This window comes from Typopeltis vanoorti, chromosome 9, assembly GCF_054136105.1.
Source record: "Typopeltis vanoorti isolate ZY-2024b chromosome 9, IOZ_Tvanoo_1.0, whole genome shotgun sequence".
NCBI classification, from domain to species: Eukaryota; Metazoa; Arthropoda; class Arachnida; order Uropygi; family Thelyphonidae; genus Typopeltis; species Typopeltis vanoorti.
The window spans coordinates 110293602-110307712 of NC_143557.1; the positions used below are offsets into that span (position 1 = coordinate 110293602).

General features: G+C 35.5%; 1 protein-coding gene across 1 annotated transcript in view; it reads left to right on the forward strand.

The window, feature by feature from the left end:
* The window catches only part of pch2 (pachytene checkpoint 2 protein), a 272348-nt gene that overhangs the window by 241243 nt on the left and 16994 nt on the right, over positions 1-14111 (forward strand). The window contains exon 10 of the mRNA XM_090398476.1: positions 5284-5396. Coding sequence (XP_090254602.1) covers positions 5284-5396 — 113 coding nt within the window. The remainder of the gene's footprint in view (positions 1-5283; positions 5397-14111) is intronic.

A 14111-nucleotide genomic window follows, 5' to 3' on the forward strand; every position in this document is an offset into this window, starting at 1 on the left:
TATGTTATAGTGATGTTTTCTCCCTGGTGCAGAACACTAGAGTGTACAGAGGATTTGAAATTGGAAGTGATCACCATTTAGTCTTAAGCAGGATAAAATTTAATTTCGTATTGAGAAGAAGAGCATGTAAGAAAGTTTTAAAATGAATAAAAGTTGAGCAGCTCTCAGATGTAAACTGTAGACTATCTATCCCAATGGCTTTAACAGGCCTTTAAGGCCCACAACCTTCCAAGCATGCTTGGATTTCGTAACCGAAATACGAGGATAGAATGATCACTCCTATGCCTCAAGGTATTCTTGGCTGTATCCCTGTGTGTTCACGGGGCCGGTTTGGCTGCTTGCGGGACGAAAAACACCAGATAAACTGGCGGAAAAAACCCTACTGCCTGCGCCCAAGACTGGCTAACTTGGCTATGGCTGAGGAAGATCCTTCAGCTCCTCACGTCTCCGACGAGAATCGAACCTAGGACACTCCTTCCCCAGGCATATGGTTGCGAAGCGCAAAGCCACTAGGCTAACCGCGTGGACACTGTAGACTAAAATATATAAAACATTATTCAAGAAAAAATGAAAGAGTTTGAAAACAGGAATCAAACCTTGGAGATTCAGTGGCAAGCTCTGAAGAAAACATTGATTGATTCTGCCAGAGAGGCATATGGTGAAGTTGTCTGCAAGGATAGAAAAATCAGAACTCCCTGGTGGACACAGGAAGTTAAAGAGGCAGTGAAGTAAAAGAAGAAAGCATATCAAAAGTCCCTGGCAAATAAATCAGCTTGTGCTCTTAGAGAATAGAGAGATAAATGTAAGAATGCTGAACACTGTGTAAAACTAGCTAAACAAAAGTCATGGGAAGACTTTGGTAAGAACATAGAAAATAAATATCAAGCAGGTGGCAAGATATTCTGGATGTTCTTGAAGAAGCTCAGAAATGGAGGAAAGAGTGCTGTAAAAGGAATTAGAGATGATAAAGGTGATATGAAAACTGGAAAAAAAGATATCCTTGAAGTATGGAGGAATTACTTCGAAAAATTGCTGAATGAAATTAGCAGTGATGACAGCACAGTGATAATAAAACACTGACCAGGCAATACAATCAGGAATTCGTATCCATACTTGAATTAGAAAAAGCCATCAAAGGCTTGAAATGTGGAAAGGCAGCTGGAGTAGATGATATTCAACCAGAAATGCTGAAGTGTGGTGGGATAAGAGTCTTGCAATGGCTGCCCTACATAGTTCAGAAAGCCTGGACAGAGGGATGAATTCCCGATGATTGGAGTAGAGCTCTCATAGTACCCATATATAAAAAGGGAAATAAAACTGAATGTGAGAATTATAGAGGTATTTCCCTACTGAGTGTTCTTGGCAAGATTTATGCAAGTATAGTTGAGAAACAGTTGAGAAGGATTGTGGAAGAAAAGCTTGGTGAAGAACAAGCTGGATTCAGGCCAAATATAGGCTGTCAGGATCAGATCTTCACTTTACGACAAATAGTCGAGAAAGCATGGAAAGAAGAGTTGTTGTGTTAGAGAACAAAGACACTCATTGATAGAACTCTAGTTAATTTAAAGGCAGGACTGTAATATATATTCAAAAAGGTGAATGCTTCAGTTCTAGTAATGTGTTTTAGTGCATGTTATGAATGTTAATTAAGTTTGATGTGTTATAGCATAACCATAAGCACAGATAATTAAACTAATGCCTGAAGGAAATTGTAGATAAAGGAATTGAAAGGGCAAACCACTAAAGTTTGATAATATTGTTTCTCGATAAGGTCTTACTGTAAAGATTACAGTTAATTACATGTTAACTTCTCTAATCTCGGAATACGTTAGCTTAATTAAGTGTAAATATATTTGCAAAAATGTATAATATGAATTTTTTTTTTAAATAAATCCTTGTGCTTTTACCTAATTAGTTGCCTTATTTAATGAATCCAATGCACTACTCATAAAAATTCGGACCCAAGTGGTCCGAATTTTTATGAGTGGTGATTTAGTTAAGCCCACGTTATCTTGTTTAGTTAAGCTCACGACTGCAAACAAGGTTAAATACAGTAGGTATTGATATTTGGAAACTAGGTATATGTGTAGAACGATTGATCAAGTGCCTGTCTGAGAGTTCACTCCTTGATTGAGGTTTTCCAATCTAAGGGCTCTGGGTAGCACAGCAGAACAAATAAATTTTCCCAGAACCTTAAGAGGAGGTAACTCCAGATTTTTGCAACTAAGGAATTTGCTCTACTCAGAGACAATCCCTTTGTTAATTTAATTCGCGCACATGACAATCTAAGCAGCAGAAGTACACATAGATCTCTATATAACTAAATTATAGTAAAGGAGAACCAAAATACAAGAAATAAGAACAAAATAAGAGTATATAACAGAGGATATTAATCGAATCGAGTGGCCAGCAAACTCCCCAGATCTCAACCCATGGAACAGTATACATCATCATCCTGATATGTACCCTCAAGGAGGTGTACAGTATATGATAGTACTACATGAAAAATTTACATCATTACTAACTTCCTATCTACAATTTTCCTCCAAATCAGTCTGTTACCTGTCAAGACTGCAACATTATCAGATCTTATATTTCTATCTTCTAAGGCACTTTTTACTGTATCAGTCTCCACCTATATTTTGGTCTTCCTCTGGGTCTTTTTCCTGCCAACCTGGCAGAAAATACTTCTTTCGCTAATCTTTCCTCTCCATTCTGTTTAAGTGACCACACCACCTGAGATTAGCTCTGCTAACGCATTCCTGGAAGCTGACAATGTCAAGAACAGAACACATTTGAGATGTAATAGGGCGACACAGTGGTGCTTGAAATTCCCCTCCAGAAAACAAACAAGGCTTTCTCCTTACTCTGATTCAGAATTGGGCCAGTTTGTCTCAAGAACTCATGAATCACTTGGTGTTATGCATAGTACAACATTGTGAAAGCTGCATCATCATTTGGGGTGGACATATACTGAAATCTCTCTGCATAGTTTTCTGTAAGCACTGTACATTAATTCCTTAGGAAATTTGTAACTTGTGTACAAAATTAATCACACATTTTTGTTTAATATAATTTATTAGTATGTTGGCAATAAATTTATGCCTACTTTTGGCTGTAGTCATGAAATTTTTTCATATACAGATAAAATGTAGTTCGTGCTTAGCTTTTGGTCCTCATTGTATTTGAGTTTAGATTTCACCTCTAAACCTTTATTCTTTTTTAAACTTTCTATCACATTTTTCTTTTAAGTATTGCTATTATTTACTTTGCTCTGAACTAAATAGTGATACATTCCTCTTTCAAATCCCCTGTGTACTCATGTGCTGAACTAGCCTGAAGATACTGCTCTTAACTAGAGCATGATCACTGAGATTTTTCTTATTTCTTGAGTCTTCTCTCCATGTGATTTTGTGCACTATACATCTGGTATTCATTTCCTCTCCCTCTGTTCAGATCTTTAACAAGGATCAACTTTTCCTTTTTCTTAGTGTGCACGGCTTCTCTAATGAGTTGAAAAATTTTTCTATTTCTTCCTTATTAGAACTTTCTATTTGAACAGAGGCACAAATCAGTCATATTGTCCAGTTCCTTTTCACGTCTTACACATTACTAATTGAAACTGCCTGCACTTCAAGACGATAGTGTTTTGTGCTGCTCCCTCCTTTCGTGATGCTTTGTTGCCTGAATAAAGCATTTGTAGTTATTATTTAGACGAATCTTGCCTGTTTTTTTTTTTTGACACCAGTTATATTGACATGGTACTTCTCTAAGTCTCCTGCCAGTTTATTCTTTTCTCTTGATGCCTCTTATTGTCGATGGTGCCTTTATTGAGTTCTGCTGATATGAAGCTTAAATTTTTGCTAATAGTTGGCTTTTCACAGTTTGCCATGGTTCATTGATAAAAATAATAGGATGTCCTGTCTAACTGGTGTTGATGTCTAAGCTGTCACAACACTTCATCTTGTTGTGCTATCAATGTTTTCTTTGGTTTAAGCCTGTGAAGAATATAATTTGCTCAGCTAAATTTCAAATTATCTGCTTATTCTGATTTGTTCAGTGTGGTAGATGCCTAATAATGGTGCACTGTGAAAAAGAGAGGATTGGACATTGTCAGAAGCCCTCCTTGGGATTCTGCAAAAGCTTTTGTTCAAGGGCTATACCCTTTTCATTGAATAGTATGTTCAAAATGTTATTTTGAAACATATTGTGCAATATGATTTTTAATTTCATCTATGATTTCATCTCTCTGTGCAAGATTCGAACCTGCAACATTTTGTTGGAGAATGGGTGTGTTCACTACTTAGCCAACCTGGCTAGTAAAGCAAATTAATGCTGATGGATCATTTAATTTTATTTACATAATCTGCTATCTCTGACCATTTCATTTGCTTTTCTTGGTTTGAATGGCTTGCAGGTGAAAAAACTAAACATTCTGGAAAGAAAATACTTTGTGCCTCCATAACTGAAACCGACATTCATTGAAAGGCCCTTATGACGTTCATGAATGAAATACAATGATAGCACAACAGGATGAACTGTCATGCCAGCTTAGGCATGAACTAGTTAAACAGAATCCCGCTATTTTTATCAATGAACCATGGCAAACTGTGAAAGACAATTGAAATCAAGGGCTTACCAGCAAAGGGCATCATCATTTCTACCTACTGGCCTGGTAGTGACACTTTTCATTTAATCCTGTTACTAGTTTATTATTATTATCCAAGACCTCCATGGAGTCGACTCATCGAGGGATGAGAGCAAGTGAGAATGCACTCACTGCTTCAACAGAAAAAGTGTTCCACTCACTAATTCACTGCATTGCTAGAGAAAAATCTAGTTCTCACCACTTTCTTAATTGCACACAAACTTAACTTCAATGGATATTCCCTTGTCCTCTCCTCAACCTTCCGTATAATGAAAAATTTTATCAATTGATATCCTTTTCACTGAAATTTATGGACCGCTATCATATTACCCTTCTTTCTCCTGTTTACCACTGTCTGCAGTTTACATGCTATCAATATTTTAATAGGTTTAAAAATTTTCCAAGCTTTCAAAAAAATTTAATTAGGAATGCATCCCTGTTTAGATGTTTTCGGATAATAGTCATCAGTTTTAAATCATTAACTTTAAGAGCTGACAATGGATCAATATTTCCTCTTCATATCTCTTAAAAACTTCCTTTGATTTTAGCAATCATTTTAGAATAAATATTAATCCTATTTATATTACAGTATTCTATAGAAAATGTTAACTGTTTATTCTGTTATGTTTTTACAGAAAAATCTCATTTGTGCAAAGGAAACAGTATTTCCTTTTCGTCAACTTAATACAGCTGTTTATGCGGACACAAACTTCATTAATTATAGTCTTCAATTACGAGATATTGCAAGGTGACTATTTTTTTTTCTTTTCTATGATATACATTGTTTTTATTTATAAACTTCAGCTCATGTTAAGAATCAGATTTGATAGTTCCACCATTTGAAGATATTACTGCTATGTTAGAATGTGTGACTACAAATTCAAGGCCCAGTTAAAACAGTCCTCAATAAAACAAACAAAGTTCCCCTTGAGGACTGATCACCGTATTTTTCTGTGTATAAGACGATACTTTTTTCTAAGATTTTTAGACCAAAAACTGTGGGTCATCTTATACACGGTGGAGGGGTGACCGGTTGAGAGACCTGCCGTTGCTGTGGCGAAACTGATGGTACCTTGTCTCCGCAAACAGGCTTCCACCAATCACTAGCCTTTGTTAATTCTGTCCATTGACGTCATTAACAGCTGATTCTGAATAAACCAATCAGAACTCAGAAAGCATTCATACGTCTGCAACTCGTTGGCAGGATAAGTTAATGCATTAACAATATTTTGAGCACTAGCCCAAAAAAATGTCCAAAAATAAAAAACGATTGTCATATTCTTCAAAATTCAAGTTAAAAGTTATCAATTACACAAAAGAACATGGAAATAAAGCTTCAGAGAGACAGTTTGGATCTCCTCCCACTGAGTGTATGATTAGACAGTGGAGATGTTTAAAATATTGATTTCTTAATTTTGGGTTCGAAAAGTAGGGTTTGTCTTATACACAGAAAAATACAGTAAGTCCTCTGGTTAAGTTTTGCAAACACCTCAGTTATAAATATTATAAATCAATCTATTTTTGTTAGCAATTGCCATCCTTTATAAAAACAAAAGTCCATCTGATTGTGATCTAGTGAGTTTGAAGAATATTCTGTAAGATTTCTCACACCTATTCCATTGATTAGGAATCATTACAAACTAATATCATCATAAAAATATGTTGAGCTCTGTCTTCTTGAAAAACCACATCAATTTCCTATAAATGGGGAATTAACTACTCCTGCAGTATATCATCATATTGAATTCCTGATATGTGCCCTCAAGATGTACAGGACTCTGTGATAGTACTACTTGAAAAGTTTATATTATCACTAACTTCCGATTGACAATTTTCCTCCAAGTTACTCTTATCTGTTAGGACTACAATATTATCAGATCCTCTTTTGGGACTTTTGGCATCACATCTGTTTTGTGAATATTTCTTCCATTCTCTTCAAGTGAATATACCACCCAAGATTAGCTGCTCTGCTCAAAACATGCCTGAATGGTAACACCATCAACATCCTTCTAATATTTTCAGTTTTAATATAATAAAAAAAAAATATATATTATTATTTATTGATGCTGTCTGTTCACTCTAATTTTTCACAGGGATCATATATCTGTAGTCTCAATTCCATACATTAAAACTAGTTTGAACATTTGTTTATTTAAAGTTTAATGTTTTGGCTAATTTCTCTCTTACTCTATATTAATTTCCTCAGCTCACTCCCCACCATACCAGTTGTGCTTATTTTGTTGTCTGTATCTCATCTTCACTAAATATTGTGCCAAAATAGCTGAAATACTTTACTTGTAATTTTGTATGCTCCCCCCATTCAAGATACAGCTGATGTTTTCAACATTCTACCTACTTTTAAGGGTGAAAGGGAGGAGACCTTCACATAGCCTTCTAAAGAATGTGGAAAAACCTACTAGGGTTTCTGACCTAATGTTAAATCCTCACCTTCTCATGGCGAACCCTGTTAAGCATCTACCTAGATACTGAATGAATGAGGATGGGGTGGAAAATCTGGGATTTAGCTGATCAAATTGTTCTTATTAGATTAAACCACAATGCAGAATGATGGCACTACATGAGAGACTTTTATGCTGGCTGGGGTGTCGTCCGTTAATCAAGGTCCCTACTGTTTCCATCAGGAAATCTGGGTGAACAGTGAAGAGTCAGCTACTGCAACAAATCTCAAAACATGTCCCAATTCAACATCAATATAATTCAAGATTAGTACTATCAACATAAAAAGCATCAATGGAAAAGAAATGGAACTAGCAGAAGAATTGGATAAGTACCAAAATGACATAATAGGTGTGACTGAAACAAAGCAGATATCAGAAAGTCGAATATGGGGGATGTGAGCAAGATTTAAGTAACCAGTGGTGTACCACAAGGATTAGTCCTTGGTCCACTGTTATTCATTCTGTACATTAATGATATTGGAAAGGATTTGACAAGCAACATACAGCTATTTTCTGATGATGCAAAGATAGGTAGGGTAATCAGGAATGCAGCTGATATGCAGAAGTTTCAGAATGATTTGAATAGGCTGGAATTGTGAGCATGGGGGATTGCTGTTTTGCCTCTTTATAAGACCTCACTGGGACTATTGTGTACAGGTCTGGTCTCCTGGTTTCCTTTGTGATTCTGATATATTGGAGAGAGTACAAAGGTGAGTGTTAAAAATTATATCAGGTAGAATACGGATTATTATGAAAACAAATTGAGAATTTGTAGACTGCAGACACTAGCAAACAGGAGAAAGAGGGGTGATATGATTGAGACGTACAAACTTCTTAAAGGGTCATACAGGATTTCAATTGATGGAATTTTTCAATTTATGGAGGGTGGGGAAAGGACAAGAGGGCATCCATGGAAGCTGAGAATGAATATCATTTAAGAAGGGAGTGAGGGCTAGATTTTTCTCTCATAGGGTGGTGCATGATTGGATGGATTGCCTTTGGATGCTGTGAGTGCAAGCAGTGTGAATGAAGTCAAGAATAAGTATGATAGCTGGTGTGTGTAAAATGTGGCCTCCCTCTGAGTCTCTGACTCCCTGGAATGTCTCTCTTAATAATGATGATGATAATAATTAAATAGACTAGTAGTATGACAAAGGTAAATGGCTGCCAGTGTCAGGTGTTGGACTTTGGGAAGAAGAATTCACAGACTGTGTACTTTATTAATGGAACCGAACTGTAAGAGGGAAATTAAAGTAATTAATTCTAACACAGTTGTAGTCTCCATAATTTGTCTGAAATGAATACCGATCACCATGTAACACTAAATTACTGTCGGGAAAAAGGAACATAAATGGTGCATTAAATGTAATAACTATGATAAATCCAGCATTTCTGATCATGCCCTGAATACTCTACATAGAATTGACTGTAAGGCACCAAAACATGGTATGAACATAAATTTAAGGAGGCCTGCGAAATTCTTATCAATAAGAATTTCGCATTTAACAATAAGAATCCAGGATCTTAACTCTAATATATGAGGGTGGTCAGAAAAGTTCTCAGCTTCGACCATAGATGGCAACACTATCGGCAAGATTTTTTTATACAGCTGTCTGAAGCAAAAGTGTTGTCTGTATCCCTTGAAATGGATAAAATTGAGTATTGTGTGGTTATAAAATTCTTTGTAAAAGAAGGTTTGATGTCAAAAGCAATTCATTCGAAGTTCATAAAAGTTTATGGACGCTCTTCTCCTTCGTTTTCGACATTTGCAATTCTTCCATTTGCATGAAGAATTGTAAATGAAAAAGCTTTGCGCAAGATGGGTGCTGCGCTTGCTCACAGCAGATCAAAAATGCACTCGCATAAAAATCTCTGAACAATTCTTGGAGTGTTTTAACAAGAATAAAACTGATTTTGTGAGTCAATTTATTACTATGGATGAGACTAGGATTCACATTACACACCAGAATCCAAACAGCAGTCAAAACAGTGGACAGAAGCCAATCAGTGCCAAAGAAGACGAAGTCTGTTCCACCAGTAGGAAAGGTCATGGCATCGGTGTTTTGGGATGCTAAAAGCATTTTGTTTATTAATTATCTTGAAAAGGGTAAAACAATAACCGGGGAATATTATTCTGATCTTTTAACCAGACTAGATGAAAAATTTCATGAGAAAAGACCTGGTTTACAAAAGGAAAAAACCATCTTGCATCAGGACAATGCACTTGCCCACAAAGGTGTTTTGGCCATGAGAAAATTAAGGTATCTGCACTATGAATTGTTGGAACATCCACCTTATTTCCCAGATTTGGCTCCCTCTTACTTCTATCTCTTCCTGAAACTAAACTAAAACTCTTCCTCGCTGGTCAGCGCTTTTCTTCGAATCAAGAGGTGATTGCAGATCTTGCTGAGAACCACTACAGGAATAGGATAATGGCGCTGGATTATCGCTGGAATAAATGTATCAGTCTTAAGGGAGATTATGTTAAAAAATAAAAATAATTTTGAAATTATAAATTCGGTTTTTCATTGTTAGACTAAGTCCTTTTCAGACCACCCTCATAACAATTCTCATGTTAAATTAGGACACTGCGTTTACTGTAATAAAACTATCTATATGAATTTGTTCTGATGATGTTATAAATAGAATATATCATTGATGTAGAGATTTTTTTTTTCAACTAGAGGTCAGGCCAGTAGAATAATGGTTGATCAAATCATTGTCTTTTTGGCATACTGTTTGAAATGTAATATAGCTTGTCTCTGTGTGTATATATGTGTGTGTGTGTGTACTTCAGATGATGACCTTAATATGAATGTTGAAATGCTGAGAAATTAAAGTAATTGATTCTAATATGGTTGTGGTATCTCCATAGTTTGTCTAAAATGAATATAATAAGGCCAGGAGTATTTGGAGTATGATTGAACTTCAACTCTCTCCTAACATGGATAGGGAGTTGAAGTTTAGAAAGCATATTGAAGGTGGCCATGACAGCACATCAGATTACGTGGTCGTAGAAGAACACACCGACAAGCAGAGATAGGGTTGTTATTGTTTTCCTTTATGAAACTTTAAAAAGCCACATCCATACTAAATGTATGGATGTGGCTTCTTTTGTGCACAGATCTCGTCATCTGTATTCTGCAGGATTGATTTGCTATAAGAATAGATTGCAGGTCTATAGGCTTTAAAAACTAGCTGATAGACAAAAAAAAGAAGAGACACGATAAAAGCATAAGTTTTTAAAGTGATTTTATGGAACTGACACTGAAGACTCTTTTACCGCAGTACATGGCAGGAAAGGTGAGAATGACAATTCACACAATCTTCATGTACCTCCTTTATTTCTAATTGCTATGTATTGCTTGATATAATGTCCCATTTGCACCATATAATTGTAACATTTTGAACAGTTTTTCTCTTGGAACGAGTCCAGAGGTGGTTGTGAGTGCTTCGTCAATAAATGAGTTTAAGGAGGAGTATGCTAGGTCTTTCACCATGAGTCTTCTGACTGTATGAAGATACCTATATGATAATAATAATAATATCACCTCATAATGTAAAATTTCCATTAATCTCCATTTCTGATATTGTGCCCAGTGCAACGTTCCTTCATAATGCAATCCTTATGAACAATGTCAGCCCTTGTTTCGCTTTTTGTTTTACATCACACAATCTTCATGTATTTTCTTCATTTCTGATTACTTTGTATTGCTGCTTGACACAATATCCCATTTACACCATATAATTGTAACATTTTGAACAGCTTTTCCCTTGGCAAACTTTTCATATGCCTTTTACAGATATGCAAAACTTAAATATAGATCCTTTTTATATTCCCATGATATCTCAATTGTTTAATTCCAAGTTAAAATCTTAACATACATCTGTTTTGACCTGAATCAAGCGTCCCTTCCACAATTTTTCTTAGCCTCTTCTGAAGTATGCTTGTATAAATCTAACCTGTAACACTCAGTAGGGAAATTCTCTAATTCTCATGTTTGGTTTTATTTACCTTTTTATAGATGGATGCTGTGAGACCTCGACTCCAATCATCCAGAATTCAACCCTCTAACTAGTCCTCATAAATTCCACGGTTCCAACACTAAAACTCTTATACTTTCATATTTGAGCATTTCTAATTGAATATCATCTACTCTGGTTGTCTTTCCACATTTCAGATTTTTGATGACTTTTTCTACTTCTATTATTCATCATCGTTGGACTCCCTGGACACCTCCAGGGAGTCCAAAGACTCATCGAGGGAGAGTGTGCCAACAGCATCGAACGATTGGTCCCCTTCCAACTACTAATCGCACTCAAACTTACTTAACTGAGCCATTAATAGCAGAGGCTCTGCCAATCGACCAACCTTTGCCTTTTATCTTCTGTATTCTTACCAAAGACTTCCCTTGATTTTTATTGAACTACTTTTACAATATGCTTGCTTTCTTACATTTTCTTTATAATCTCTTTTAGGACACATGTTGACTGACTTACTATTAAGTTTCAATTCCCATACTGCCTCTTCAAATTTTCGAATCCACCATGGAATTCTGATTTTTCTGTCCTTACAAACAATTTCACACATGCTTCTTTGGCTCAGTTAATCAATGCTTCCAGATTTTGCTACCGAGATTCCAATATTTGGTTCTTATTTTCATACTCTTTCATTTTTTTTCTTGAATAATATTTGTATATTTGAGTCAACAGGTCACCTCTGAAAGTTACTTGACTGATTCTTTTTTAAAACTTTCTTACACACTTTTCTTTTCAGTATAATATTTGAATTTATCCTGCTCAAAACTAAAGGGTAATCACTTCCTATTTCAGATCCCCTTGTGTTCTCTCATGTTGCAATAGCATGAAGATGTTATCGCCATTAACATGGTCAGTGAGACTTTTCTTGCATCTTCCCTCTTTGTGAATTTGTGCACACCTTTATGTTGGAGTATGGTATAAGTAATAACCAACATCTTAAAGAGAAATCCAGCTGGCACTTACTATTATCATTATTATGTTTCCTGTTTTCTCCAAATTTTTCCAAAACATTTTTATATGTTTGGTGTTCAATTTTTATTCTGCTGTTTAGATCTACATCAAGGAGTAACATTTTGTTAACTGCTTCTCTACTTCATCTTTCATAGAACCTTCTGTGGGATCATAGCGAAGGCATTATGGGAAGGTTCACTAACCAGATCAGTTTCAACCTGCATTGAAGTCTCATCAGTGAGAGCTAGACCTCAAAAGATATTAAAGTTAAATGAATGCAGAGCTTAGAGATAACTGGATCCCACTGATGATACCTCAGTAAAGGTTGAAACTGGTTTGGGTAGTGATTCTTCCCATAATGCACAGCATTATATATGTCCGTAAGGATATGTGCTTTACATTATGGGATACTAAGGCAAGTGATGTGCATTCATTAGACTATATACGAGTTGCCTAGTCGTGAAGTGACTTAATGCACAAACTTTGTTTGCTTACACTTGGATGAAGGATGAAACCAAGGATATGATTTCTTGGCATCTTTAATTTATAGTTTTAAGTATCTTTAATTTAATTTTAAGTATCTGTTTCATCTCCAACCTCAGATGGAGATGAAACATACTTTAAAAAAATGGATTATGAACCCCCACTCCCCATTAATTCCCAGAGAAGAAAACATTAAAAATACTTCTTAATAATATTATTTCATGGTCTTCTGAATTAACTATAGATGCAAACCATTCAGTCTCCCCTTCTCCCTACCTCTAAACTTAGCCAAATAACTAATAATTCTGTAATCCTTGTAACTGGCTATACTTCATCATATATAAAAAATTCCTTGCATTTAAATTCTTTAATCCAGAATATAGTTTTAAGCAGTACTTGGTTAGTTTTGACACTGCTTCTTTCTTTTCCCCTTCCTCTCTTTCTGATATCATTACATAAAAATGTTGTTACACTGATATCACTAATCTCTTTAATTTTGCTGTTTGGGTTGGTTACTTTCCTCAGAAAAATACCTTATATAAACAGATAAAGGGTACATACAGAACTGCAGTATCAAGAACATGTTTTCTGAAATGCTCCATATAGAAATTATGTAGGAGAGGAGAGAGAGCCCAATTTCTATATGGAGCATTTCAGAAAACGTGTTCTTGATACTGCAGTTCTGAGGCCAAATCAAGAACTTCTTCTGCAGCTTCTGTCCCACTTAAGTAGGATTGCTGTTTTTAGTGAGTCTCCTCCACATCCTCCTGTCTTGGATGTGGTTACCTCAAGTCCTCCACCAGCTCCCTCCATCTCTTCTTTGGTCACCAAACGAAGAACACATTATCAATATATCTTAGGTTTGAAAATTGCAGTATCAACAGAATGTTTTTTGAAATGCTTCATGTGGAAATTGAGTATGAGAGAAGAGAACCCATTGAAAGTTCAGTATAAAAAAAATAGAAAATAATGGTAGTCTCTTTCTCAGTTTGCAGAAAATTTGAACACACACAGATGCCGTATTTACTTGAAAATAACTTGCACTTTTTTTCCCAAAAATTAAAGTTAAAAAATCGTGGTGTGAGATATATGCAGGGATTTTCAGAAACTAAAGTTTTTAAAGGAAAAACTAAATTGACATTTATAATTATATCCAGTATTCATTATAATTTATAATTGCTCACATTATTTATAAAATGAATGCATCTAAATTTTAATTATCAACTAATATTAAAACGTTATTTATGTGATTGGCCGATCACCTTCATCATGCAATAGATTTGAAGCTTTTACGGCAGTGCTTCTGTAATTAAATTAATTATTTCTGGTGAAATCATGTCCCAAGCTCTCAAAATTCAGTTGCACAACAGTTCTATCAATAGTCTCTTAATCTTAATCCACCCCCATGAAATCTATGATCGAGTAGAAGTCAATGTTCTCACTTCCACATTTCCCATGCTGTTGCTTCCATCTCTATGCATATGATTGATGTGGTATTAACAAAAGATCCCACAACTCAACGACAAGGG